The 27,290-nt window shown below is 45.7% G+C and overlaps 1 protein-coding gene across 1 annotated transcript; it reads right to left on the bottom strand.

Annotated features, from left to right (window-relative positions):
- On the bottom strand, positions 1-26,767 carry LOC142588681 (phospholipase A2-like). The gene is made up of 6 exons (XM_075700502.1): positions 26,634-26,767; positions 24,753-24,837; positions 13,687-13,859; positions 6,049-6,208; positions 3,012-3,161; positions 1-67 (listed from the first exon to the last, which is right to left on the bottom strand). Exons 2-6 carry the CDS (start codon positions 24,764-24,766, stop codon positions 1-3), a joined length of 564 nt encoding a protein of 187 aa, XP_075556617.1. The 5' UTR covers positions 24,767-24,837; positions 26,634-26,767.
- Between the last annotated feature and the right edge of the window lie 523 nt (positions 26,768-27,290).

Below are 27,290 nucleotides of genomic sequence, written 5' to 3'. Positions count from 1 at the left end.
CTATGCGGTAGTTGTTACAGCAATTATGAGCGCGCCAATTAGCGTGAGCCGCGCGGACACAGGCACGCTGCACAAAAAAAAATCATAAGTGCTGACACGAAGAAAACATCTATTTAGCTGTTGAACACGCTCATGCTCCATGCATTCAAAAGTGAAAGAGAGAAAAAAGAACACGCAACGTCGGACGCATTTCCACGAGAACATTGCCCAATCTGTATAACGTACCTGTGAAAAAGGTTGGAACGAGATGTTGGACGTACCTTTAGCCATATCCTCTAAAAAACACCTGGCATTATTGTCCGCGAAGGGAGGTCTTGTTAAGGGTCATGTGTTGTTAAAGTTCAGGCGATGGGGCCCATGTTATAAATGTTTGCTCATGAGTGAAGCTGAAAATGATTTATAATGCAACGTAGCAGAGTGTGGGTGTAGGCCAGGAAGAAAGGGACAACACAACCGGTTCTGTTGTCCCTTTCTTCAAGTTTCAAAGTTTCTTGCGGTAACTTCCCAGAATCACGTTAAACGTGGCTTTTAGAGCAAACTACTTATAAAAACGCCCCAAATATTCATACATGTGTTGCAAAGACGCATAAAATACTTCCCAGCTATCCTTACAGACTTGAGGCTGACACACAGTTCATATCTCCTGCAGATGGAGGTTGAGGGACATCTTATGGCTGATCTGCGCACAAAACTTAATTGCATCAGCAATTGCAGCGTTTTTAGTAAATTCCCTATTTCACTGCTCAAAAGCGTTATGAGATTTATAGGCAAGCTTTTTCGGTGTCCTGGGAGGACTAAATTTAGCCACCGCGAGGTTCCGTATGAAGTGGAAGAGCTATAAAATTGTCCAAGCGCGCAGTATGCTGTATGTGCGAGTGAAAACGTGTGACGGTGAGCCGATGATCGTGCCTCAATCTCGCACGCGCAAGGGAGGGAGGCCGAGAGGAAGCCTGCCGCCTTCTGTCGCGCGTTGCGCTGCCAGTGGGGTGGGTATTTCGGGAGGGAGGCACGTTTTACTGTGGGCGGCTAAGGTGCCTGCATCCCGGGCCGCTGTATCTTCAAAGCCATCTATGGCGGGGACAGAGTCTATCGTGCGCTGTGTTTTCGCGACATAGTTCGCGTTGATGCGAGACGCAGCAAGAAGGTCAGTTCGCTCGCTGCTGCCGCGCTTCTAAAAATGGCAAATGATAGCTTTCCAAGACTGGCAATGTTTCATTCCTCATATCTTATTCTTCGGATGTCCATAATACTCGCGCGTTCTTCCCGATTACTTTCGCCTTGAAGAAAGCCTCAAAAAAGTTAGGTGGGTCGTAAATACGCCATTTCTTGAGCTTCATTATGTCTGTCTTGAATTGCTTGCATGGTCCCCTCAGTTTTGGCGCTTGCAACCTGCAAAATGAGTTGTAATATTAAATTTTCTGCTTCTTATTATTCATTATTTTCCTTCGAACAGCTACTTCAAAGCGTAGCCTGCGACATACATTGCTTTACCTCTTATCAGGTGCACTTCTTACAGAGGCAGAAATTCCCTGCAGTGTTTTTGTGGTTATTACAGTGTTTTTGTGGTTATTACAAAAGGTTCAGTAATTCTCTTTTTGCTTTACGTCACTAAATGAACCAGTGACAAACCATGTCTGCTGGTTCAGGTAATATCCCTGAACAGACCTAATTGTGCAACAGGATCACCGTGATTTTCGAAAACAAATGATATGTAGATGAGCAGCAGCTGGTGTCATGCATTATTTGCCAGTTATTCGCGCACACTGTGAATTTCCTATTGCTACAATGATGAACAAACCTGCACAGACAATAGTTTGCTTTCTGCAACATAATATCCACAATAGACTTATCTATGGCCTCAATAAAACATCGAAATAAACGCCATTTTGCTCCTATTATTTCGCTGATGCACAGCCAAACGTCGTCCCAACATCATAAATTCATAAAAAGAAGGGTAATGACGAGATGCTCGCCACAATATTCCGCGATATCAGTTTAATATTCCAGGTAAAACCAAAAAAAAGTCAATCCAACAAGCTGCTACAGCGATAGAATAGTCGTTACACATACAGCTGCAAATCAACCCCTTGCAGATCCTTTAATGTTTAGGAATCCAGGAGTAGGCTTTTATAAAAGGTTCATTATTTTGTCATATCATAAATACTCAGCGTGTAATGTTTTAAAATACCACTTCGTCTCCTCGCTCACACAAAGCTACATCTGTTCCGTGATGTGCTTGTACTACAGTATTGCCTACGTTTGATTTAACTAGAAGGGTCTCGTGATAGGTCGGTGGGATGATGTGCGCGAGATAATCATTGTTGGTTCATTGTTGAATGCATAGTAGAATACGATAACAAGGCCAATGCTTCATGCGATCGGACAGCGGCTGCAACTTCGCTAGATGGAAAAATATTTGATTAACGCCGTCTTGCTCTCTTTGAGCACAGTTTTCGGGCCATAAAGTAAAGGTAACCGGTCTGGTCTTCGCTAAAATTCCAAGTTATAAGTTACCGCTGGTCTTGCTTATTTCTGCCAAGGACAGAACTAGCATTAAAAATCGTACAGGAAGCTATCACCACGAAAATGGTGTCAGCGACAAGATAAAGCTAGGTGTGACTAAACCTACAAAACTTAACTTTAGTATAAATGTCGTTGAGCTGGTCCATGGCAGAATTGGTCTCGGTCTCACAGGTCATAATTTCAACACTTGATTGAGGAGGAGATGGAAGCCATCGCGTAGGATAGGCTGAAGTTGAAAAGTTTCTCAAGTGAGTTCAAAATGAAAGAATAAAGTCGACGTGTGGTATCCCTTTTCTTGCGCCCACCCCATCCCATTTTGAAAGCGAATCACCTGCTCGTTCCCCAAATAATTGGTACTCCAAATGCCTGAAAATATTACGCGTTGTGAATCTCGTATTCAGCTAACAGCTATATCCACACAAAATTCCCCTATAGCTGCAATAGTTCAGAAAGAGTGGCCACAATACGTTGAGTCGTGGTAATCTCACCTTCCTTTCTCGGCGCATTTTGTTGGATGACCAAACTTGTAGCACTTTGTCCTAAGTATGTCAAAGTAGGTGACACCAACAGAAAGAGCAGTGACACTTGTGGCTTTCGCGAGACAGTTGAACAATAGTTTATCTGCCTTACAACTCGTCCTGTAAAAGCAAGGTTAACGATGCGTAAATTTGGTGCTAATGCTCTCGCGAAAAATAGCATATTGTGTGAGACCCATATATTCAGAGCATGATCACAGTTTTGAAATATAAACGTTGTTAATAAAACACTTGCGATGTATGAGCACATAAAATTTGAACTGCAAAGACTGAAATTTCCATTCGATTGACATTTATTTCCAACATTTCACATCTACTTGTATATATTTGTGCACGGGCCCACGGTTCAATGCATTTCAATTACATTGCGGATTACATAGGACATGTCGATGTGGACAACATTTGTTGAATGGTTTGTCAGCTTTTACTGAAAGTGGCCAATAGTTTGTTACTACGAAAGACATCGTCGCTGCAAATAATTTTCGCTTGTCAGCGAAATATTTGAAACAGATAAGTTCCTTATAATGCCGGAACATATGAAAAAAATTATGAACTAGTTGTACGTACGTAAAAATAATGTACGTAAACGGTATGTTCAGGGAGCAAGAAAAGTACCACAGTAATATGTAAAACAGTTAAGTTTCTGCTACCATAAATCACATTTAGGTTTTTCTAACGCCTGCATGTTTGCTGCGCAGCTTTTTTAGTCATGTTATGGTTTGTTTTCTTCACAGTTGGTTTGGTGATATTTGAAACGATGGCGCATTCTTGTTTTAACTCTTGGCGCTGTCGTTCTTGGAGATAATGCTGCATAAACGACAAAGCGTTAATGGAGAGATGCGGCTTCGTTAGAACACCAGGGTGTGAATTAAAATACTCTTTTTTTCACAACACAGACTACTATCATGTTTTCAACACTACAGTATACTATAATTTTGGACAACCTTTATAGTATTTCGTAATAAGATCTTGCAATAAAAATTATGAATCGTTTTTTTTTAGTTCGCTACTAACAGTTCGCTTTTGCAACGTTATACCAAGCCTTACTGGGTTAGCACAGGATTGTGTGTCTAAAGATATCAGCCCAAGCTGAATCATGTGGCGTATATCGCGGACAAGCAAACGTGCCAATTATATAGCAAGAGTTGTTGCAAGCGGCATCTTATTAAACAGTCCAAGGGATCGACAAAACATTTTTGTGGTAAATGACCACATCAGTGTCATTTGACGTTTCGGAACGCATAGAGTAGACATATGACGGCGTTAGTTCAGAAAGCTGTTTCTAATCGACGAACACTATGAAATCTCTCTAATTGAAGCTGTCTTCTTGTCTCAACTTGTTTATTTAGACTAAAAAATCCCGAACTCACTTCCTATCTTATTGCAACAAATCCATTCTGCGTGATATGTCTCCTTGCACTAGACAAAAATCATTGTTATCCTGGCTGGGAGAAATAAGCCATTGTTTGCACATAAGTGTCATGTCCATGGCCAGTGAAGGCATCAAAGCACACAATGTTTTGGCATAGAGCTTTTTAGAATTTCGCTTTAATTTTAAGCAAATACGGAATTTGGATACCAAGTAACAAGCAAATTCCAGCGTTTTAAGCTATTCGGGACACATTCGTTCCACTATTCAATAAGTCATCAGCTTGTAGCCGCTGTCCCAAGTAATGTAACATCCCATGTACTAATGTCCAGTTCTCGCTGGTATTAGTAGATAAGGCATGAACATTTCATTAAAATCTCCTGTGTTCCCTCCGCAATGCATATGTCGATGCTATACAATTGGCACGTTTGCTTGTCCGCGATATACGCCACATCATTAAGCTTGGGCTGATATCTTTAGACACACAATCCTATGCTAACCCAGTAAGGCTTGGTATAACGTTGCAAAAGCGAACTGTTAGTAGTGAATTTAAAAAAAAACGATTCATAATTTTTATTGCAACTTCTGTTTCGTTACTCGACCCACATATGTTGATCGATCCTCTAAGCAAATATTAAGGCACTGACACCTCAAGCGTTTTTCTGAAGAAAGGCATGGTGATTACTTGACTAACGTGCGGCCCAATACAGCATTATATCTCTACCTGACTGACAGAGATAGACTGTTAAATCAGGGTCACCGTTATTGAAAACCCTGAAATATTAGTCAAAATTGCTTAGACAATACACCATTCTAAAATGCAAGCAAACATTCTGGTACCTTGACCTGGCACCTGCACAAGGCCATCAAACCATGCACAAGGCCATCAAAATGCTAATTCATTTCTTGAAGGCAACTGGACTATAGAAGCACGTGTGATTAAACTTCTGCATGTTAACAATGTGCGGTATTGGTCGAGTTGCCAGGTACTTGAAATATAAACGAGTACAAAATTAGCAGTAAAGAGGAAGGGTACGGGGAATGTGCTCACAAACCGTCCTATCACTATAGAAATTCCGCCATGTTGAAAAACATGTTAGCAGTGAAGGTGAACCGGATACAATCATTGAAGCATATGAAGCATTCCAACGAACCTTTTCAGAGCAAAATTTAGATTTCACATAAATACGTCAGCTTTGTTACGATCTGTATATTTAGGAAAAATTGAAGAGGTTGCTTATGGTTCCAATGAAAATCAGTTGTAATTTAGCGCCAGTCCTATATCCTGACTCGTCCATGGTTTTTCGCTCGTTTATACGTTTCAAACATTTGAGGGAACGTACATCTATGGGTATGTGCACACTGACTCTCTTTGCTTTTTATCTTTCTTTGTGCTCTTTGCGTCTCCCACGTGCATAATAGCCTAAAGGGCGCAGCCATATTTTCCCTCCTTACATTTCTTTCTGTACATTTTTCCTGCTCTCTCATACGGGTCGCATCCAGTGTGGTCAACGTACTTTATGAAAGAAGACGCTCACTTCTTGGCAAATGCAAACTCGTCCGCTTGATTGCGGTGATCGTCACATTCCAGAGCACAAATACATGACAAAGTGAGCTCACATTGTATAAAGATACTGGTTCTGCAATCCGTGGCTTGACATGTGGGGTGGTATGCTCTCCGTAGCAAAGTCGTGGTCACGGCAGCATATGTCTGCATCTGGGGCCTCTCCCAGATCTGTGTAGTTTCTGGCCACGTTACCAGCGCCACACCACTTGGTTCCTGCGCTGGGGCATTTTCAGATACCTTAAAGTGTAATACCGATTTCGCGTAACCAATACATCGAGCTAGAGGAAGTTTCACTTTGGGACACGCTCTTATTTTAACACCTGTGAAACGTAAAAATGCTCTGAAGAGAACCGCTGAACCAACTTGAGCAAAAATTGTTCGGTTTTATAAAAAGCGTATTTGTACCTACTCTTGGCAAAATGTCAATTTAGTCGTTCTAATGATTTACAAAAATTGCCCCAGATGGACAACGTTAAGCGAAACTGAAGCGCAAATTTTACAAACCCAAAGGTCAGGATGAAACAAAGATATACTGGATCTGTGTTTCACAAAATTCGTGTGATTTTACAGCTACTGGTATGTCATCTCTTACAGCATTTCAACTACACAAATCCGATTACAGCTCACGTGAAGTTGTTACAGTGTCTAGAAGAGTTTTCCAAACGTTCTACTCGCCAATCAGTGGTGTATTACAAAGCAGGGTAAAATCGATCAATTTCTTTTTCATTAGATATGACATCTGGTGCAGTTTGCAGTATTGTGATATCGTTTTTATTAACTGAGAAAATAGTTTAAACTGGATGCCCACCTCGCCTTCTTATATTGTTTTTAGAAGAATACTCCTAAAGAAAAAAACGGACTTAACTAAAAATCAGTTTACTGCATTTGTGATTCAATCTGTTTTCCTTTTTTAAATGCAACAAAGCTCATAAACTTCGGTGCGGTGCACGACGAAAGAAAGGCGTCCCATCTGTTTAGCGAGGAACCCCCTGAGTAAATATTCCGCTTAAGGTCAGTGGCTTCCGTCGTCACGCAAATCACGCCGGGCCAACTTGTGCCCATCGTAGGGGCCTATTTTCTGCGAAATGTTTCTCTCGTACGAATGATCCTGGCAAATAAAAAGATTTCACGGTGTCTTTACGCGGAACTAGGACAACATCAGGAACGCGCAGTGAGGAGCTTAACGTGAGGCAGAGGGGAACCTACAACTGATTAGATTCTAAAGAAGGTAGTCTGATTTTATCCTGATTCAGAAGAGTTTTCAGGCGAGGATGTATTTGGTTATTTTCCTCATTTTGCGGAAGCTGTCTTGCCAAGGACACAGAAATTGGGTCACTCAGTGTGTGCCCAAATGTCGGGTGGCCGATGCATTTGAGCGCAAGGTTCGAACTACCGTAGATATCAACAGTCCCATTTCGTCTATCTAAGCGCCTAAATTCGTTTTTAACAACCCGTCTGTCACCTATCTATAGCACGTCTAAGGTTCCATCTTCCAGTTTAACGCAGGAAATGAAGCCATACGCTGTCCAAATTGCCTTACGCGCAAATCACAGCTTCTTGGAGATCGCCACCTTCTTGAATGTCACCAAATGCCTTCTTTTTGGAGTGGGGCCAATTATCCCCTCAGAGCAAGCGCAATAACCCCTGCAAGCAATCAGATAGCATTCATGTGGTTGAGGTTTTGCAGCAGGTGGAGGCCGTGAAGAGTGAGAACCTCGAAAAGTCAATTATGACAATTTCCGACCAGTCTGCAGTGGCAGAATCAACAACCAAGCACACCATGGCTTTGGTTGCCGTTCCAAAGCAATAGATTTGAGCGTTCGCACAAGACCTGCATGGCTCAGTAGTGGCTTGGTGTCAACATCTGCGGCCGCGTAAATCTCAAAGTGGTGTCCCATGTTTTCAGCATAAACCTGCTACGCTGTTGCGTATGGACAGTACTACGGAGAAGCAGATTAACTGGCCACGTACACCGTTAAAAAGTAACTAAAAGCTGCAATTGTGGAAGCAGGGCCCATGCTAACACGCAACCTTATAATCTAAGTATGCTACCGCTATCAAAGTCGAAATCGGTCAATATTTCAAGCCAGCGGGGGATTTGTGCAACGGGCTTAGAAGACAGGGATAATAAAAAGAATCTAAAAAAATTAGAACGATTATTTTGACTTTCGACCTAATATGCTCCCTCATGATAGTCATGATTATGTTCTCATATATCTCGCGCACCCAGTAGAAACAACTTGGTGCACTGGTTATGGGGAAATTGGTACGATCCACTGGCCCTTATACTTGGACACTGCCCCGAACGGGCACAATTGGCCTTGCTTGATTTGGGAATTGTAACACCGACGGCCACTTTACAATATAATTCCTGTCGAAACCTTTTTTTAGTGTCTCCAATAAGCTGAACATTGGCAAATCTGACCAAAACTTGAAGGGCAGTATTCATTTAATACGATGCCGTAGTGTTTACGTTAATATTTGACAGCACATCAAAAGAGCTGTTGATCAAATTGATCGATTTTATGGCTCTGTAAGATGTTAGTGTGGCTGTATAATGAAGTTTAATCGTGAGCTGAAAGTTGTACCTGTGTTCCATTGAACTGTACATGCTGTTTAAAATTAGCATTGTGCGTTTTCGGGTGAAACCCGATTTTACGCCATTCTTACACCAAGAACACGTTTTTAACACTAATGGTGATAGGGCCACATAGACTGATTGATTTCAACCTTGACGCTAGAATTGCAAGCGATTCTGCTTAGTGTCTGTTTATTAATTGTGCTTATCGTTGGTAGATCACTGATGTCAACAGAAAAGAGGTACCGACGAGCGCATGAACGCTTGCTGCGAGCTTTCCATTCAGGCCAATTGGCGCGAGGAATCTGAAGTTTCAGTACCGGTGGCTGCAGCGATGGAACTGGCTCGTCTATTCAAAAAAAGAGAACGGCGCATTTTGCAAGTATTGCGCCGTTTTCGCTCCACCTGGTGCCGGCGCGCGAGGTTTGCCCTCTGGAAAACTTGGGTTGTCAAAGTTCGACAACTGGCACAATGCAATTGAGGATTTTAATGAGCACGAGAAAAAGTCGTTTCGCAGGAACAGCGTCCTTCCTGCGTAGTATTTTCTGAAAATTTTAGAAGGCGAAAACAACCCCATTGATCAGGATCTTGAGCGCGCATTAAGGGAGCAAGTAGCCAGAAATAGAAAAGGCCTGATTCCTGTTATTACAACATTTGTCTGCTGTGTGAAGGCGGGGAGTCGCTCTTCGATGTCATAGAGATGGCAGGCAAATAGATTTGTCCACTGAGCCTGCTGAGAACGAAATAAATTTTAAGGCGCTTCTTAGGTTGCGGGCCTGCAACGGCGATGAGTCTCTAAAATGTCATCTAGAATGTTGCACTAACGCAACTTACACAAAACGAAATAATTCGAGCACGTAATAACATTATTTTGAGAAAGCTTGTTTCTAAAGCGAATGCTGTGAAATGCTTTGCAGCATTGCCTGATGAGACATCCGATATCGCCGGCATTGAGCAGCTTTCGCTCTGTGCACGCAATGTGGACATGGAAAAAATCGAAATCCGAGAAGAGTTTCTGCAGTTTGTTCCTGTGACTGACCTATCGTGGAGGAGCCTCGCCAAAACGATTCTGAACAGCTTTAATGATATAGGTATAGCAACAGAGTACCCCAGAGCTCAAGGGTATGATGGTTCAGCTTTAATGAGCGGTGCTTACAATGGTGTTAAAGGACACGTCTGACAGCAGTGTCCTAATGCCATCTATGTTTACTGTGGCTCTTACAGCCTGAAATAGGTTGTCAAGTGCATGCTCTGGGCCTCAGATCAGAAACTGCATGGGAGCGATGGCGAAGGTTTGTGAGTTTCTTCATGCGAGCACAAAGCGCCAAGCTGGCCTAGATGTGCAAATTGAGAATGTAATGCCCACAGCTCGCGTGTCCCGCTTGAAGTCGCTTTGTGCAGTCCCATGGATTCAGAAGCAGAAGCTCAACGTGTTTGTAAATACTCTCCACCCTATTTTGTATGCTCTGCAATACATTACCGACAACTGGGATGATCGGGAGCCTTCGTCAAACGCTCAAATCCTACTGAGATTTGCAGAGGAAAAAGCGAATTTCTTGTCTCTATGTTTGTGGTGGAAAGGATTCTAACTTCGAGCTCGCCGTTAAGCAAATATTTGTAAACTGCAAATATGGAGTTTTTAGCCTCTCTCATGTTAGCTCAGAACCTTTTGCCAACTTCACGTAACCTGCGATCCCGAGCTCACGAAGCATTTTGTGAACTATTTGAGCATATTGTGTCAGTTTGTGAGAAGCCTGCGTTGGTCATCTAAATGCCGAGTGTCGTTGGTCGACAAACGATGCGCCCAAATGTGACTTCGTCAACTCCGGAGGAACACCTCCGTCGTTCTGTATTCCATTCCATTCCTCGAAGCTTTCAGAGAACAAATCGGTGAGAGATTCGTGGAGCACAAGAACATTCTCGCCGAATTCAAAGTTATGCCGCCTTCTTCCCCAAGGCTATTGCCGAGCAAGGATGACAAGAACGCATTGCACATTCTCTGTAAGTGCCACCATTCCGATGTCGGGAACTCTGCGTCGTCTTCTGAGGGAGAGCTACATCTCAGGTACAAGAAGCTTCAACGGCTTGAAAAATGCCCAATCGAGCCGATGGAAGCCGTTGAATCCTGCCCAGCTGCCATTTTTCCTGTGATCCAGAAGCTTCTTGAAATAGTGGCCACTCTCCCAGTAAAATACACAAGTGAGATGTCGTTCTCAACTCTCAGGCGTCTGAAAACGTACCTTCGGAACACAACTGGGGCACTGACGCTAAATGGTCTAGCTTTGCTAAATATTCACCAAGAAGTTTCTCTATCACCGAAGGAAATTTCGGATGAATTGGCGACGACGATACGGCGGCTGGACTTCAAGCTGTAGAGTGTAGAGCGTCATCCAAAATGAGTGGTTTTAGACGCGATACCTGAATATGCCTGTACGTTGTCGTTCCCGATTTTTCGGTATTTGCTTTAGCTTTTTTACTTGTTTTTAATAATACAAACAGTCGATCACGTAATGACATCTTTCCAAACCGGCAACGTACTCATTATGCCGTGGTAGTAACAAGAGTTTTCCTAATTGAAGGAACATACGAATGAGCAGAATAGGAAGGAAACGTTCTCCGCGGCCTCTGTATAGGGCCGGCCGCTGACCCTATATGAAATCAAAGGGAAAACGGCACATTCAAATCGTTGAAGCGCCGAAAGGGGTTAGTACCGGAAAAAATAAAAAAGACATTGCTTGGCCTGAACGTTGCAGCTCCATCCGTCGCCAGACTTGCCAGAACTCCTCGCGACTTTTTTTTCCAGCCGTCGGAGATTCGTCAACGCGGCCGGCGGACTAACATGTACCATAACTTCTGTATTTCTGAATTCCTGGTAAACAGAACCATGTACATTGTAAGCTCTAACTGCCGACTTATCCTAATGCCTAGGTGTGTAACTGTCAGCGTTCCCTTACGTGAATTTTCTGTATTTAACATTAATCGATATTACGTGTATATCGCGCTAGTTTGATTTGATTTGTTTCGTTCTTGTACTTGTATCTCGTAAGATATAAAGCTATTTTGTTTTCAACCCGTCTCTGCTTCCTTCACTGCGTCTGCTTACGTACGGATCCACCAAACCCTTCTTTTATTTGACGTCGACGCCTTCGCGCTGGCGGCGCGCGAGTGACAGCTTGTAAAATACACATAATTATTTGAGGGCTCCATCCACACTACTAGTGACATTCCTGAGTCCTCCCACTCCATCAGTCGCAAGTGACCTCCTGACACACTGGCACCACTCGCTGCTGCCACGACGGTATAGATGAAACCTCCAACGGATGGCCACGTCCACTGCTCTACAGGCCTGCTTCTTGGCCCAATCAAGCTCTTTCAAGACTTTGAGAAGAACGCTGAAGAAATAAATATTATCACCATCCTTGGTGTCATTATTACTATAATAATTAGGTATTTTATTTGGTTTTGGATTCCTCTGGCTAAAGCAAGGAAATTGTACATTATGCAAAGTGCTTGCTCCCCCTCCCCCACGAAAATTCACCCCCCCGGCAACGATCCCGGGTGCGTTACTGATTGCAATCGAGGTAATTTTTGTTGTATTTAGTTTTGATACTGTAGGCCACAGTGAGGAGCCACAGGATAAGGAGGGAAAACGTTCTTTTCGTCAGATTCTAGAATTATGTGAATTAATTGGTTATTTCTTCTACCATGCGGCGTAACATGGCCGTAAGCCCTTGACTTTCGGCAATCTCCACAGCCCAGTTCACGGTCCGCAGCTGGACTGCGTGATCCGAACTGGACACCGCTACCTCCCAGTCCGGAGTGTTATTAAATTGGAACTCCGCCCTAGGCTTTAGCCCGGGGTATATATGCGTATATATATACTCAATATATGCATCAGGTCCGCCTTATGTGCATCGCCGTTCTTTAATTTAAGTTGAAAGAAGCCCGGATACATTGCTCAGTACTTGTAAGCGTTGTCAAACGAGCCAGTCTGCAAGTATCTCTAGGTAACATGTTGCACTGTAGAGCGAGGTATTTTAGCTACAGAACGGAAGACACTCTAGATCTAAGCATGATAAAAACAGCCAGGCTTCCTTTTTGCACAATGACGCAGGCTCTTCGACTTCAACTTCCCGACAAATGAAAACATTTCTCCCACTCGCGATCACCCTCTCGTTTCTTTTAAAGGGGCACTAAAGGCAAATACGAAGTTGACGTGGACTCTTTAAATAGCTTTCTAGAAACCTCGCAATGCTTGTATCGCGCCAAGAAAAGACCCAGTTTACGACACAATTGCATCTGAAGGGTTCGAATGCTTTTTGCAAAATTAATATCTCCCGCCTCCTGAACGGAGAGTGGTGACGTTGCATCGCCATCACCACCCTTTGCTGCCATCGGTGAGTAAAACGGCGCCCGACAGGCGGCAGTACCGAGCCAAGAGAGAGCGATGGATTCGCCACTGCACTGCTTTTTGGTCAAGTGGGGTAGACCGTTCAGGCATCCCGCAGCATCACATGGAAGTTGAATTCTCTGCTAATAACAGTTTGTTCTAGTTTAGCGAGCCAGCAAAGCCACGCAGCACCACGCGATAACGAAACTAGTGAAACGCGAAAGCGTGGGCGTGGCGGAATCCAGCGAAAATGAAACCTCTCCACCGCCCGTGTCATTGCCATAGGTAATTTCAATTAGTTTCTTTTTCTAAAAATGTGCAATAGAACTGGAAAAGTCGCATTTTTATTTTGTTTTATAATACAATACAAGCATGTTCTGTCCAACGAATGTTTCAGTACTAGTGACAGAATTTAACTGACGAGTGCTTTCGTCATCGGGCAAGTACTCCAATGTCCCGGGGGAGCCTCTAACATTCCCTCGAATTTATCTCAATTTCTTTATTACAAAAGCTGTGTTCACCATAATATTGATGCCTTAGAGATTCTCGAGTACTAATCTATCACTTTAGCTTGGCTTAATGTTTGCCTTTAGTGTCCCTATGTTTGTCATCGTCCTTATCTCATCTTGCCCTGAGCCGCACTAATAAATCGAAAGCCAACGCCGGCCCCGGTATTTCTCTTGTATGAGAACACCGCTGCCAACACGGTCTCACTGTGATTACCTGGAAATGCTAGGATTCCTTGAAGTCGCTTGTCCAAAAGTTGGGCGAAATAGGAGCCTTCAACGTTGCGCGGCCGCTGTGTACACTGGTGTACTATGTGGTCCATTTGGTACTTGTTTATACGATCCACCAGGTGGATGGGAACAAAAGAAAGGACTTGCCCGATTAGCTTCCTGTGGAAAGAGAAGGAATCAAGAATCACCACCGTGTTCGACAAATACTGGTAATGGCGGTAGCCAGCACACTTCATTGCTAAAACGAAATATATACTACGGTTTTGTCAACGTTAAAATAGGCTGCGATCCCTTGTGCAACAAGTATAAAACCTTACTGTCACTTAGGACGTAAAAAAACTTACGCACGGTTTTGCGTACAGCAAATATAATTGGCAGCATAAGCTCTTTGTGATGAGTGACCTGACATCGTGCATTTAGGAGAAGCACGGCTCTTACAGCCTGCAAAAGCTTATGATGGAAGAAACGAGCTCAGGTGATCTCTTCGGCCACGAATTTCCATAGTGTTATTACTGGAAGCAAATATGGCCATAGTGTCTGCGCAAGCATACTATAGGGATTATGGAATGACAGACAGCGCACGGAGGAACCATTTTTTTCCCTATTTATTTTACTATATTTCATTGTGCTCAGCGGAGGTACTACAATACTAATTTGTCACTGTAAATTCCTTTCACAACTTTTCAAACAAAAAGCTCTAATATTCTTTCATGAAGAACGCTTCACGAAACGTCACACGAATCTCGCCACCACCCGTAAGTGGCACTGCGGTCGAAGAACTGCTAGTGCCAAGATATAATCTAATAAAACTATCGCTATCATTACGCTGGCGCTCTTATCGTTCAGTCCCTCCTATCGTAATCAGTCAAATTAAGCTGATAGCCTACTTTTCTACAGTGCAGTGTTAAACCCTCATAGAATGGTTCTGCCCCTTCTTAATGTTCATTTAGTCGACGATTCAAATCCATACAATTAATTATTACGGGGCTCCAAATTTAGGCTGCTTTCATTCCTTTTCAGCGCATCCAATGACACACCGGTTGCTACAACCTGACTTCGGCGAGTTGGTTCATCTTGAAACTACAATGCAGCAACGCCAAAGGCCAAGGACTAGAAAACAACCACAGAAGGCAGCACAAAGCCTGTTGTGGTGTTTTGTTGACCTCGTGCGTTAGCGCTCCTTCAGCATAGCTTCAAAGCACAAATGTACTTTAGCATTCAAAGCCCCCACTGAATTGTGACCGCCATGTACGGGTAATGAAGCCGTGACGTCGTGCTCCAGCTATGAACGCTACACCCAATGTGACGGCATTCTGTCGGTCTGATTCAGAAGTGCTGAACCCGTCGCGTCGGAGCGACAACCGTAAAAACCAGTCACACGGCGCAACGCCTGCCAGTCGAAGCTGGGAACAAAACTCCGGTGTTGACATTAATGAGCTCTGGCATCAGTTGAATTCTGGGGCCGTTGTGAGAAATTTCCTTACACAACACGTGTTTTGTCATCTGAAGATGATAACGAATGTTGGCAGGCATTAAGGACGACAATAAAATTGGCGAGATGTACGGTAGTCTACGATACTACTGCGATAGCCCAGTTAGGCATTCTTCAGGCTACCTGCGTGCATTACAGGCCTGAAAAAGGGTATCTATTAGTTCCTTTATTTATATAGGGAAACTCTGGCGTCGTTGAAATGTTTCAACATTATATGTATGCAACAAACTTCACTGTTCGGTCACACTTTACTTTTTCTTACAGCGAAAGCTGTACAAGGGGGGGGGGGGCTAACCTACCGTATTTTTTCGGCATCCGGCAACAAAAAAAAATTACAGGGTCTCCTAAGATCTCTCTTAAGAGGTGAACGCCGAAAGCCTACACTTCCTCCTCTTATCATTCGCCTCTCTCTCTTTGCCTCTTCTCTTTCTATTCTTTCTTTTCCTCTTTCTCTTCTTTGTCTTTCTCTTTCTTTCTACTCTTCACCACAACTCTTTTCTTCTTTTCTTCTTCACCTCAACTCATTTCGGTAATCTCAAGACATATACGACTCATTATGGGTCATTAGAAGTCATTAGTCATTATTAGTCATTACTACTGCGTACTAAGCATTTTTAGTCATTTGTAAGCAATTGTAGTCGTTACAAGTCATCTTTAGACATATCAGTCATGTCGTAGTGATTAGTAGCCATTACAAGTCATTTCAGATATTAGTAGTCACTACTGGTCATTACTAAGCATTTTGAGTAATTTCTAGTCAATTGTAGTCGTTAGAATATGTCGTGTGCCATGTTGGTCGTTTCTTTCTTATTAGTAGTCATCACAAGTCATTTCAGCCATTATTAGTCATTACTGGTCATTACTAAGCATTTCTAGTCATTTATAATCAATGGTAATCGTTACAAGTTGTTGTTAGACATATTGGTCATTTCATAGTCAGTACTAGTCATTACAAGTCATTTCAGTTATTGTTATTTATTAGTGCTCACTAGTAAGCATTTTTAGTAATTGGTAATCAAGTGTGGTCATTACAAGCGATCGTTAGACATATTGGTCATTTCGTAATCATTCGTAGTCACCACAGATCATTAGTACTCATTTTAGTAAATACTATTAATTACTACACGTTTCTTGTCAATTGTAGTCGTTACAATGCGTCGTTAGACATATTGGTAATTTCGTAGTGATTAGTAGTCGTTACAAGTCATTTCAGTCATTATTAGTCATTACTGGTCATTACTAAGCATTTTAGTCATTTCTAATCAGTTGTGGTCGTTACAAGTTGTCGTTAGATATATCAGTCATTTCATAGTCATTACCAGTCATTAAAGTCATTTCCTTCATTATTCGTCATTACTACTCACTAGTAAGCATATTTAGTCATTTGTAATTGTTTGAATCGCACCGCTGGTACGAGTTGTTGTTGTCGTACCCGCTGGTACGATTTGTTGGGAACTCGGCGCTGACGCCCGTTGTTGCACCTGGGTCGCAAGCCCCAAGGGTAGCGTTGGCCTGGCGGCCTGGGGTACAACTGGAAGCATCCGAAGGTCCCGGCAAAGCAAGAGTCGACTGGTAACAACAAAACAACTTGTTTATTTTAAGATCGCAAAGAGTTGGCGGTCAGGTTGACCGAAGTAGAGAGACGGGAGAGCACTTTACTCAACAGAAGAAATCGGAGCCCCTCCTTTTTTGCGTCCGGGGGCAGCTGTTTTTATACTCTCGCAGTTGAGGGCAAGAAGGAACCCCTCAATAGACGAGCACGTGATTGTACAATGGGCTAAGGTGACGCACACTGTCGTAGCGCCGCCGGTCGGGCACAAAGACTGGGAGGAGAAGGTAACTTCGGCTCTCGTAGCGCCTCTGGTCAGGCACAATGACTGGAAGGAGAAGGTAACTCCCTGCTCTCGCATCACCGCCGGTCGGGCACAATGGCACATACACTCACACACGCACATGAAGACACGTGGCATCGGAACATGCCTGGAAACGCCTGGAAACGCCTGGAAACGCCTGGCGGGGAGCGTAGCGGCGACGCCGAACGGGCCAAAATTTCTGCCGCTTTGTTGCAATCGCGCCGGCTAAACCGCGCGTCGTAGGCGAAACGTAACAGACCGCCCCGCCGGGGGAAGGAGATCCCGATGGACAGGGGACTGCATCCGCTGTCCGGAGGGATGTCGCTCGATGATGCTCATAACCGAAGTCGGGCGTCCCTCGGCGTTTCTTGAGCGCAGCGCACAGAGAAGGCCTCGTTCTCTCGTTCAGGTTCGCACAGGACACTGCAAAGTGACTTCGGGAGAGTTCACATTTTTGTTCTCGTTCCCGGCAAGCGTTAGAACTACGCTGAAACTCAACCGCTCAGTCAGCAAGCACGGCACAACCCTCACTAAGCCCTGCCAGGCTCTTTCCCTTTTTATACCACTGCCTAGTTCCTTACAGTAGTCTAGCATCACTCAGAACGCGTCGACAAATTGGAAAATTGCACGAGAAAGCATATCATCACTTTGAAACACTAAACAAAAGTAATATGTTATAAAAAAATCCTGCCTCAGGAAGAAAAACATCAGTAACAAACAATTTTGAGGCTGATTCCTACGTTAGGGGCTTCGACTCAAGCCATCGGCGTTACCGTTGAGACTACCCTTTTTGTAACGCACCTCAAAGGAATATTGTTGCAAAGCGAGGCTCCAGCGCAGGAGGCGGCCATTTTTGTGAGAGATGGTCTGCAGCCATTGGAGAGGGCAGTGATCCGTCTCAATGATAAACCTCGAGCCGGCTAGATAGCATGACACTTTCTGAACGGCCCACACGAGACACGCACACTCCTTCTCGGTGGCGCTATACGCCTGTTCACGACTGGTCAGCTTACGACTAGCATACAGGACGGGGTGTTCTACTTCTCCATTTTCCCGTTGGCACAGTACAACGCCCATGCCTCGCTCACTAGCATCGCACTGAACAACGAACCCTTTTGTATAGTCTGGCGATCGTAGCACAGGCTGGCTTGTTAGGGCACTCTTTAGGGCGCTAAACGCTCTTTCCTTTGTCTCGTCCCAGACGACTGTTTGGGGCTCTGTTTTTCTGAGAGCATCTGTCAGGGGAGCCGCGATATCAGAGTACCTGGGGATGTACCTCTGATAGTAGCCGGCGACACCTAAGAACGACCGAATATCGGTCTTCGTGCGCGGTTGCGGAAAGTCTCGCACAGCGGCCACTTTTATTTCAGAGGGGCGGCGACGACCCTGACCAATCACGTGACCGAGGTAGACAACCTCGGCCTGTGCTAACTGGCACTTAGGAGCCTTGACTGTCAAGCCCGCTTCGCGCAGGCGGGTTAGCACTGCCCGCAAGTGTGCCATATGCTCAGACCAGGATGCGGAGAATATCGCTACGTCGTCTAGATACGGTAAAGCGAATTCTTGCTGTCCCCGCAACACTTTAACCATGAGGCTTGAAAAACAGTATGGCGCGTTCTTCAAACCAAAACTCAATACTTTAGGACGGAATGTTCCCATTGGTGAAATGAACGCCGCATACCTACTAGCCTCTTCTGTAAGTGGAACCTGCCAATAACCCCTGACAAGATCTAGGGTGGAAATAAACTGAGCGCTACTAACTTTCTCAAGGCGCTCCTCGATGTTAGGGATCGGATAAATTTGATCCTTAGTGATGGAATTAAGCCTGCGGTAGTCGACGCAAGGACGAGGTTCCTTGCCCGGTACCTCAACTAAAATCAAAGGGGAGGTATAATCACTCTCACCTGCCTCAATAACACCGAGCTGTAGCATTTTCTTTACCTCAGCCTCCATAATATCGTTCTGGCGGGGTGACACCCGGTACGCCTTGGATCGTACTGGCTCTGGGGAGGTAAGTTCTATGTCATGAGTAAGGACAGAAGTCCTACCAGGCCTCTCAGAGAACAGACCTTGAAACTCTTGTAAGAGCTGGTGTAGTTCGGTTTTCTGCTCAGGCGACAGCGGTGCTTTACTGATCAGGTCACTAATGACTTGACCGGTGTCTTCCCTGTTCGTCACTGAGCCTAGTCCCGGAAGCTCGACCGGAAGCTCTTCAGGAACGTTTACCATCACGCACACCACTGCTTCCCTTTGTCTATAAGGTTTGAGCAGATTACAGTGGTAAACTTGCTGTGCTTTCCGCTTTCCTGGCAGACTTACCACGTAGTTAACGTCCGACAGTTTCTGAACAATTCGTGCTGGGCCCTCCCACTGCACGTCTAGTTTGTTGTTTAGCGATGTGTGCAATATCATGACCTCATCGCCCACCTCAAAACGACGGGCCCTGGTGGTCCGATCATAATAAACCTTGGCCCTCTGCTGGGCCTTTGCCATTGCTTCACCTGACAACTCCTGTGCCCTTCTTAAGCGTTCGAGGAGCTTAAGCACGTACTCCACCACGACTGGGTCGTCGCCCCTGCCTTCCCATGATTCTCCAAGCATGCGAAGCGGAGACCGAAGCGAGCGACCGTACACCAGCTCAGCTGGCGAAAACCCCGTAGCTGCATGCGGCGCGGTTCTTAATGCAAACATCACCCCAGGCAGACACAGCTCCCAGTCAGTTTGATGTTCAAAACACAAGGCTCTCAACACGCGCTTCATGACGGAGTGGAGCTTCTCAACGGAATTCGACTGTGGGTGGTACACTGAGCTGTGTAGCAGCTTTACCCCACACCTTTCGAGAAAAGTTGTCGTCAAAGCGCTAGTAAACACTGTGCCCTGATCTGATTGGATTTCTGCAGGAAAACCAACTCGCGCAAATATGGACAGTAGTGCATTGACTATCTCAACTGAGCTGAGTTCTTTAAGCGGCACTGCTTCAGGGAACTTTGTGGCTGGGCAGATCACAGTCAAAATGTGTCTGTACCCCGTGGCTGTTACCGGCAGAGGTCCCACTGTATCAATAACGAGCCGTCTAAAAGGCTCCGTAATGATAGGTACCAATTTCAACGGCGCCCTCGATTTGTCCCCTGGTTTGCCCACCCGCTGACAGGTGTCACATGACCTCCCGAAGTGGTCTGCGTCCCGAAAACACCCTGGCCAATAGTACTCTTGCAAGAGACGGTCCTTAGTTTTCTTAACTCCTAGGTGTCCGGACCACGAACCCCCATGCGTCAAGCGCAACAGATCCTGACGATAGCATTGAGGCACGATCAGCTGATCGAACTCCACTCCTCTGCGGTCTAGATACTTCCGGTACAGGACTCCACCTCTTTCCACAAAACGCGCATTTTTCCTGGCGATACCTTCCTTGACATTGCAGCGTATGTTTTCTAGGCTACCATCCTTCTTTTGCTCGGCTATCAAAGCCGACCGGCTGACTTTTAGCAACCTATCAAGTCCGTCTGACGTAGGCGCGATGAGCAATTCAGTAGACAGCTCTTCTAACTTTCCCGTGTCGGGCGTTTTCTCTCCAGTATCTGGCGCCTTCAACGCTACAGGCTCAATTTTATTCAGTTCGGGCGTGCTCTGAATATCGGCTTGCTGCGCCTCTGACCCTTTCTCATTGTTCGATAACGTCGGCCCCGCAACTACCGCCTTTGCAGCGAGCTCCCGAACCTTCGATCTGGTTAAGGCCTGAACGCTAGCCTCACCAAACAAAAACCCCTTCTCGCGCAGGAGGTGATCGGACCTGTTTGAAAATAGGTACGGGTACTGGGGGGGCAGCATAGATGACACTGCCGCCTCCGTCTCAAGCGTTCCGAAAGCTCCTTCAATAAGCACCTTTGCTACTGGCAGACACACGCTATGAGCTTCCACGGCTTGCTTGATCCATGCGCACTCGCCCGTGAACATATGGGGTTCTACATAAGACGGGTGAACTACATCCATTGTAGCTGCGGAATCGCGAAGCACTCGGCACTCTTTCCCGTTCACGAGGAGGTCTCGCATGTAAGGCTCGAGAATCTTCATGTTCTCGTCAGTGCTGCCTAATGAAAAAAACACAACTTTTGGTGTTGTTTCCGGACACTGCGCCGAAAAGTGACCCGGCTTCTGGCACGTATAACAAACGCGCGCTCGCCTCATCTCGAACCGCTTCCTGCGTTTGGCTGCCGCCGTCGCCTTACGTTCTGTCGGACTGCTTTCACTCGCATCCGCACTACGCGTGTCCCCCTTTAATCTCATGGGTGTGAACTTCGGCCTCTCAAACTTCGAGCCAAATTCACCCTTTTGACCGTCCTTAGCTCCGCGAGCCCGACGCGTCACAAACTCCTCGGCTAGCTCAGCGGCTTTAGCCACCGTACAAACGTCTGGCCTATCCAAGACCCAGTATCGCACGTTCTCCGGTAACCGACTATAAAACTGTTCTAGCCCGAAGCACTGCAGAACTTTATCGTGGTCACCAAACGCTTTCTCTTCTTTGAGCCACTCCTGCATGTTTGACATAAGCCTGTACGCAAACTCCGTATATGACTCACTTCTGCCTTTCTCATTTTCCCGAAACTTCCGACGGAACGCCTCCGCAGACAGCCGGTACTTTTTTAGCAGACTCGATTTTACTTTGTCGAAATCCCCTGCCTCCTCTCTATCCAAGCGAGCGACTACGTTGGCCGCCTCGCCGGGTAACAAAGTGAGCAAGCGCTGTGGCCACGTTTCCCGAGAGAACCCCTGCTTCTCGCACGTTCGCTCAAAGTTAACCAGGAACAAACCAATGTCCTCTCCAAGCTTAAACGGCCGCATCAGGTCAGTCATTTTGAACAATACGCGTTCTCCTGCACCGTGTGCCTGACTTCCATTACGAGCGCGTTCCATCTCTACCTCAAGACGCTTCATTTCCAAAGCGTGTTGACGGTCGCGCTCTTGTTGCTCTCGCTCTTTCTGTTCTTTACGTTCACGCTCTTCTTTTTCTTTCTGTTCTTTACGTTCACGCTCTTCTTTTTCTTTCTGTTCTTTAAGTTCGCGCTCTTCTCTTTTTGCAGTCTCCCTCTCCTCAATGGTCTCAAGGCATTCCGACAGCTCGTCATCCTCAGCTTCTAACTCAAGAATAGCCCTTAGCAGTTCAGGTTTTCTTAGTTTGTCTGAGACATCCAGACCCAACTCTCTTGCAAGCTCCAGCAATTTCGGTTTGCGCAACGACTTCAAATCCATGGCTGCTCTGAATGCTGCTTTCTCTACTGCTTACTATTGTCTTGCCGCAAACTAACCCGGCAGCAACGACAACCACAATTACCAGCTCTGTTTCTGACACTAACAAAAGCCTGGCAAAGCTCAGAAGAAGAAAGTCCCGCACTCACCAAACCTCGCAGTCAAGAGTTCAGCGCAGTCGTTCCGCTGCAGGCAACCAGTCATCACACAGGGCTCGTTGCACTGCTCCCGGATCGTCGTAGAGCTGCTCAGCATACAGTCAACTGCATCTCTTCGCTGCTGGCCTCCGTTGTCGCGATCCCACCGCTGCCACCAGTTGTTTGAATCGCACCGCTGGTACGAGTTGTTGTGGTCGTACCCGCTGGTACGATTTGTTGGGAACTCGGCGCTGACGCCCGTTGTTGCACCTGGGTCGCAAGCCCCAAGGGTAGCGTTGGCCTGGCGGCCTGGGGTACAACTGGAAGCATCCGAAGGTCCCGGCAAAGCAAGAGTCGACTGGTAACAACAAAACAACTTGTTTATTTTAACATCGCAAAGAGTTGGAGGTCAGGTTGACCGAAGTAGAGAGACGGGAGAGCACTTTACTCAACAGAAGAAATCGGAGCCCCTCCTTTTTTGCGTTCGGGGGCAGCTGTTTTTATACTCTCGCAGTTGAGGGCAAGAAGGAACCCTCAATAGACGAGCACGTGATTGTACAATGGGCTAAGGTGACGCACACTGTCGTAGCGCCGCCGGTCGAGCACAAAGACTGGGAGGAGAAGGTAACTTCGGCTCTCGTGGCGCCTCTGGTCAGGCACAATGACTGGAAGGAGAAGGTAACTCCCTGCTCTCGCATCGCCGCCGGTCGGGCACAATGGCACATACACTCACACACGCACATGAAGACACGTGGCATCGGAACATGCCTGGAAACGCCTGGAAACGCCTGGAAACGCCTGGAAACGCCTGGCGGGGAGCGTAGCGGCGACGCCGAACGGGCCAAAATGTCTGCCGCTTTGTTGCAATCGCGCCGGCTAAACCGCGCGTCGTAGGCGAAACGTAACATAATCAAGTGCGGTCCTTACAAGCCGTCGTTAGACATATTGGCCTTTCGTAGTCACTACAATTTCTTAGTAGTCATTTTAGTCATTACTTCTCGTTACCAGACATTTCTAGTAATTTCTAATCAATTGTGGTCATTACAAGCCATCGGTAGACATACGGGTAATTTCGGAGTCAATAATAGTCATTACATGTCATTAGTAGTCATTGCTAGTGATTATTAGCCTCTACCAATCTCTGTTCTAATCTTATCATTCACTAACTGTCATTACCAATCATTTTTCATTCTTTAGCATGTCTTTAATCTGTCTTCATATGACGTGATGACGCTTCGGCAGATCTGCTGACAGAAACTGCACCACGAGCCTAGAACCACTTTCAACTTAAAAATTATCATGTGTGTCGAGCCTGGTGATAGTGCAGAAAGGGTCCAAGCTCAATGGCACATACCGATGTGGGCTCGGGAACCTGTAACGCGCCCTTGCACTATTCATGTCACACGTGAGACCTTAAGGCGTCCCAGACACACGGGTAAGAACAGACGTTTTTGAAAGGAATGTTTTGTGCAATCTTCTCAAAAAGACCTGAAAAATTATCGGTGCCAACCACGCAAACGCGCTAGTGCCACTGCTCGCGCATTCGTCGTCGTCGGACATGGCTCACCGGCTACACCGGAGTCGTGTGGGATCTTGGGATGGCCAGGCGGAGTCGTGCGCTGCACGTGTTCTTATATACGTAAAGAACGACATTCGACTGCAACCGTTCGATCTTGGGATGAACAGAATCACCGACAGTGCGGATGTTTGTGCTATACAGACGGAAGAAAGAAGCATGCTCGCGACGGCGTACATCGAGCCCGATTCTTCTAGGTCCGAAATCAAGGAGTTGATGACCATGTACTTCCAGTGGGTTCGAAAGGAACCTTACCTGCGATCACGAACGGAGGCTTTAACGTGGACATTTCTAAGCCAGAAAAGAAAGGGTTCGTGGAATACACGTTGGAAGAGTTTGGCCTCCTATGTTACTCTAACCCGATGATACCTACCACACATCCCTGGATGTGCATTCATTTGATTCTAGCCAACAACATCTTCAGGGTGGCAGTCGAATTACTAAGTGTATATCACAGTGACCGTAAAGCAATCGTGACTATCCTGACAAGATAAAGAGTCTCAATCAAGCATCAACCACTGTCTTTATTAAATCATCCATTCAAACACATCGACTCTCCTCATCACACACTTCATACAAATGACAACCGTTCCACTCCGTGAAGATTGAATGGCAGCAAAAGCTGACGACATTCAAAGCTCTCAAACGAAAAGCAAAGTGTTTTCGCTGCCATTCCATCTTCACAGAGTGGAATGGTTGTAATTTTTTCGTATCCTTCTACAAAGAGCAATGGTGCTGAAATGCACTCACCTGTCACCAACCATGTTGCAGGATAGAAAGCGGCCTTCACTCTCCTTAAATACTTCTGCAAGCCGGTGACCCCCTGAATAGGCATCTGTAAAAACGAGACTACGTAGAGTGCACTTGGGTTTCAGAACAAGGCGTTAGTGACCTCACTGGGTCATCGACGCCCAGATGGGCTCGTAGAGACCAGGATCAATATATTGTAGCAATTCGATTCCAACGCTATTCCTTTTCACACTTCAATGGAGCATCAAGTGGCGTTACACCAGTGTCATCACCACATTGGTCAGTCCTTAAACGTTGTTGCTGGTTTGAAAGGAATAGAATCGAGCTGAAGGAATTGCCGTACTATACCGGCGCAGTTAAATTCCAGTTACCTTCAGAAAACGCCACAAACATCCTTTGGGTCTGAACAGTGCAAATGCTTTGACCAGATTTTCTGGATGAAAGGAACATCGTAAGAAAATGCACGAGTGACGCAATATTGGGTGCGCAACCTGCACGATTGTGTATCTGGGACAGTAGCGAATGTAAGAAACTAAAACCTTGTGAAAGTGTGTGAAAATTGTGTTTACTCTACCACGTCGGATGTGTGCAGTGGCCTCTGGAGCTCCCTGGCCGTCGCCACATCAGCCTCTTGACAGCTTTAACTATCCGTGACTCCCCTCAGAAGCATTGCAGAAGCTGCAGCGCTTCCCTTTCTTCTAAGGCGCGCGTCCAGAGGGGACGTAGATAGAACTTTAGGGAGGAGGGAGGAGAAAAGGCAGTTCCCATACCAGGGATGGGGGGAAGCAGGTGACGTGAGAAGGCAAGCAAACTCTACTGCCATACAACGGCGGTTGCGGAGAAACTCGATAAGCTTAAGTTCAAGATACGGTACAGTACCTTGCCGCCATTTCTAAATAATAAACCCCATGCAAATGTGCCAAGCGGGCATCTTATGCAGGGCGCGCAGAAGCAGAGCCGCGTTAATTAAAGCGCATCGCAGCGTCCAGGAGACACAACGGAAGCGGTCGATCGTCAAATCAACATTTCTGTGCCAGCTGCGTAAGCTTTGCGGCTATGGCATTGTTAGAGGTCGTGGATTTCATCCCGATCGCGGCAGCAGCATTTCGACGCTGGCGAAATAGAAAAAGCACGTGCACTTAGATTTTGGGACACGTTAAAGGACATCACAGTGTCAAAATTAATGCGGAGTCCGCCACTACGGCATGCCTCATAATCCGATTGTGGTTGTGGCGCGTACAGCCCCGTACTCCAATTCAGGTTTATTACTTCTGCCACAATGCGATATGCCGCGTGAGGCAGTGACTATGCTCAACCCTCTCAGAGGTTATGAAATATGGCGCACAACGACACCTCCAGGAAACATATCTCCCTGTGTGTTCTGTGTACTGCGCAGACAAACAGCAGGGGTGCCCGCAAGGTAACGTTTAACATCAACTAACCGCTGTCGTGTTAGACTAAACGTTGCAGAAATGAAGCTTTGGCCGTCATCATCACCGATAATTATCGTCAGTCAAAGCATCCAGCACGGAGTGCTTCGCTTACACTGATTCCCACAGTGCGTGGGCTCTGCATAATTTTTTAACCCTCGTGGTTGTAGAAATGCGAAGTAGGTGTATTGCACGTTTCTCATATGGGGAAAACAGAAGGAACAGCGAGGGCGCGGGCATGCGAGTGCAGGTGTAAAGTCACTAAGGACGGACTTCTGGTGCAAGGAGGCTAAGTTCCGGTGGCTTAAGTCGCGCCCACCTGATACAGCCCCTCTATTGTAGGGATCAGTGTTGCTAAGTTTGTGAGGCTTTGTAAGGTGAGAGGATATCCCCTTAGTTTTGTTTCCTAGCTATCATTTCTGTGTAAGAAGATCAATAGAATAAAGCTTACTGGCTTCGAGAAACAGATGCTGCACTCGGATGAACCAGACTCGGCCTTTGTGAGGTGCCTTGAATATTCCGAACGCTGTACACGGCTTCAACCAGACGAGGCAGGACGCACAAAATGAAACAAATTGCAGGAGAAGACATCAGTTCTGAAAAGTGCAATGTTTGGTTGCATTTAGTGCTTACGATAATCCAACAGCACGCGTGCACAGAGAATATGTGCAACCCAGCTGCAACGTCATGTTTAACAATAGAATGCCTTCTTTACGGATTTCCATAAATTATTGCACGTATGCAAAACAATGACATTGGAAATTTCATTATCGTAATATAGCTTGCGTTTTACATTGTGTCGATGAAAATGTGCTAGGTAACTATGTGGTGCATTAGAACTCCTTCGCTGCGCAATGCTATTTAGTTTTACTGCTGCGAGCAGGCAATAGCTGTACTAAGAGCGATCACAAACCTAAGGATAATCCTTGGTTTATTTGTCATCAAAATGATCCTGAGGAGAAAAACTACGATGCGCCCAGGCCATACCATGGGACGGTAGTCAAGAAAGCTTCACTTTAGGGAAATCTTTATCCGACCATAATTTGAATTAATGGTTTACTGTTTGGGATCCAGACTACGGCTTTTGAGCCGAGTACGCACTGCTTAC

Source organism: Dermacentor variabilis, chromosome 7 (assembly GCF_050947875.1).
Source record: "Dermacentor variabilis isolate Ectoservices chromosome 7, ASM5094787v1, whole genome shotgun sequence".
Lineage (NCBI taxonomy): Eukaryota > Metazoa > Arthropoda > Arachnida > Ixodida > Ixodidae > Dermacentor > Dermacentor variabilis.
The sequence above is the reverse complement of the archived record's forward strand: the minus strand, read 5'-3'. Positions and strand labels throughout refer to the sequence as shown.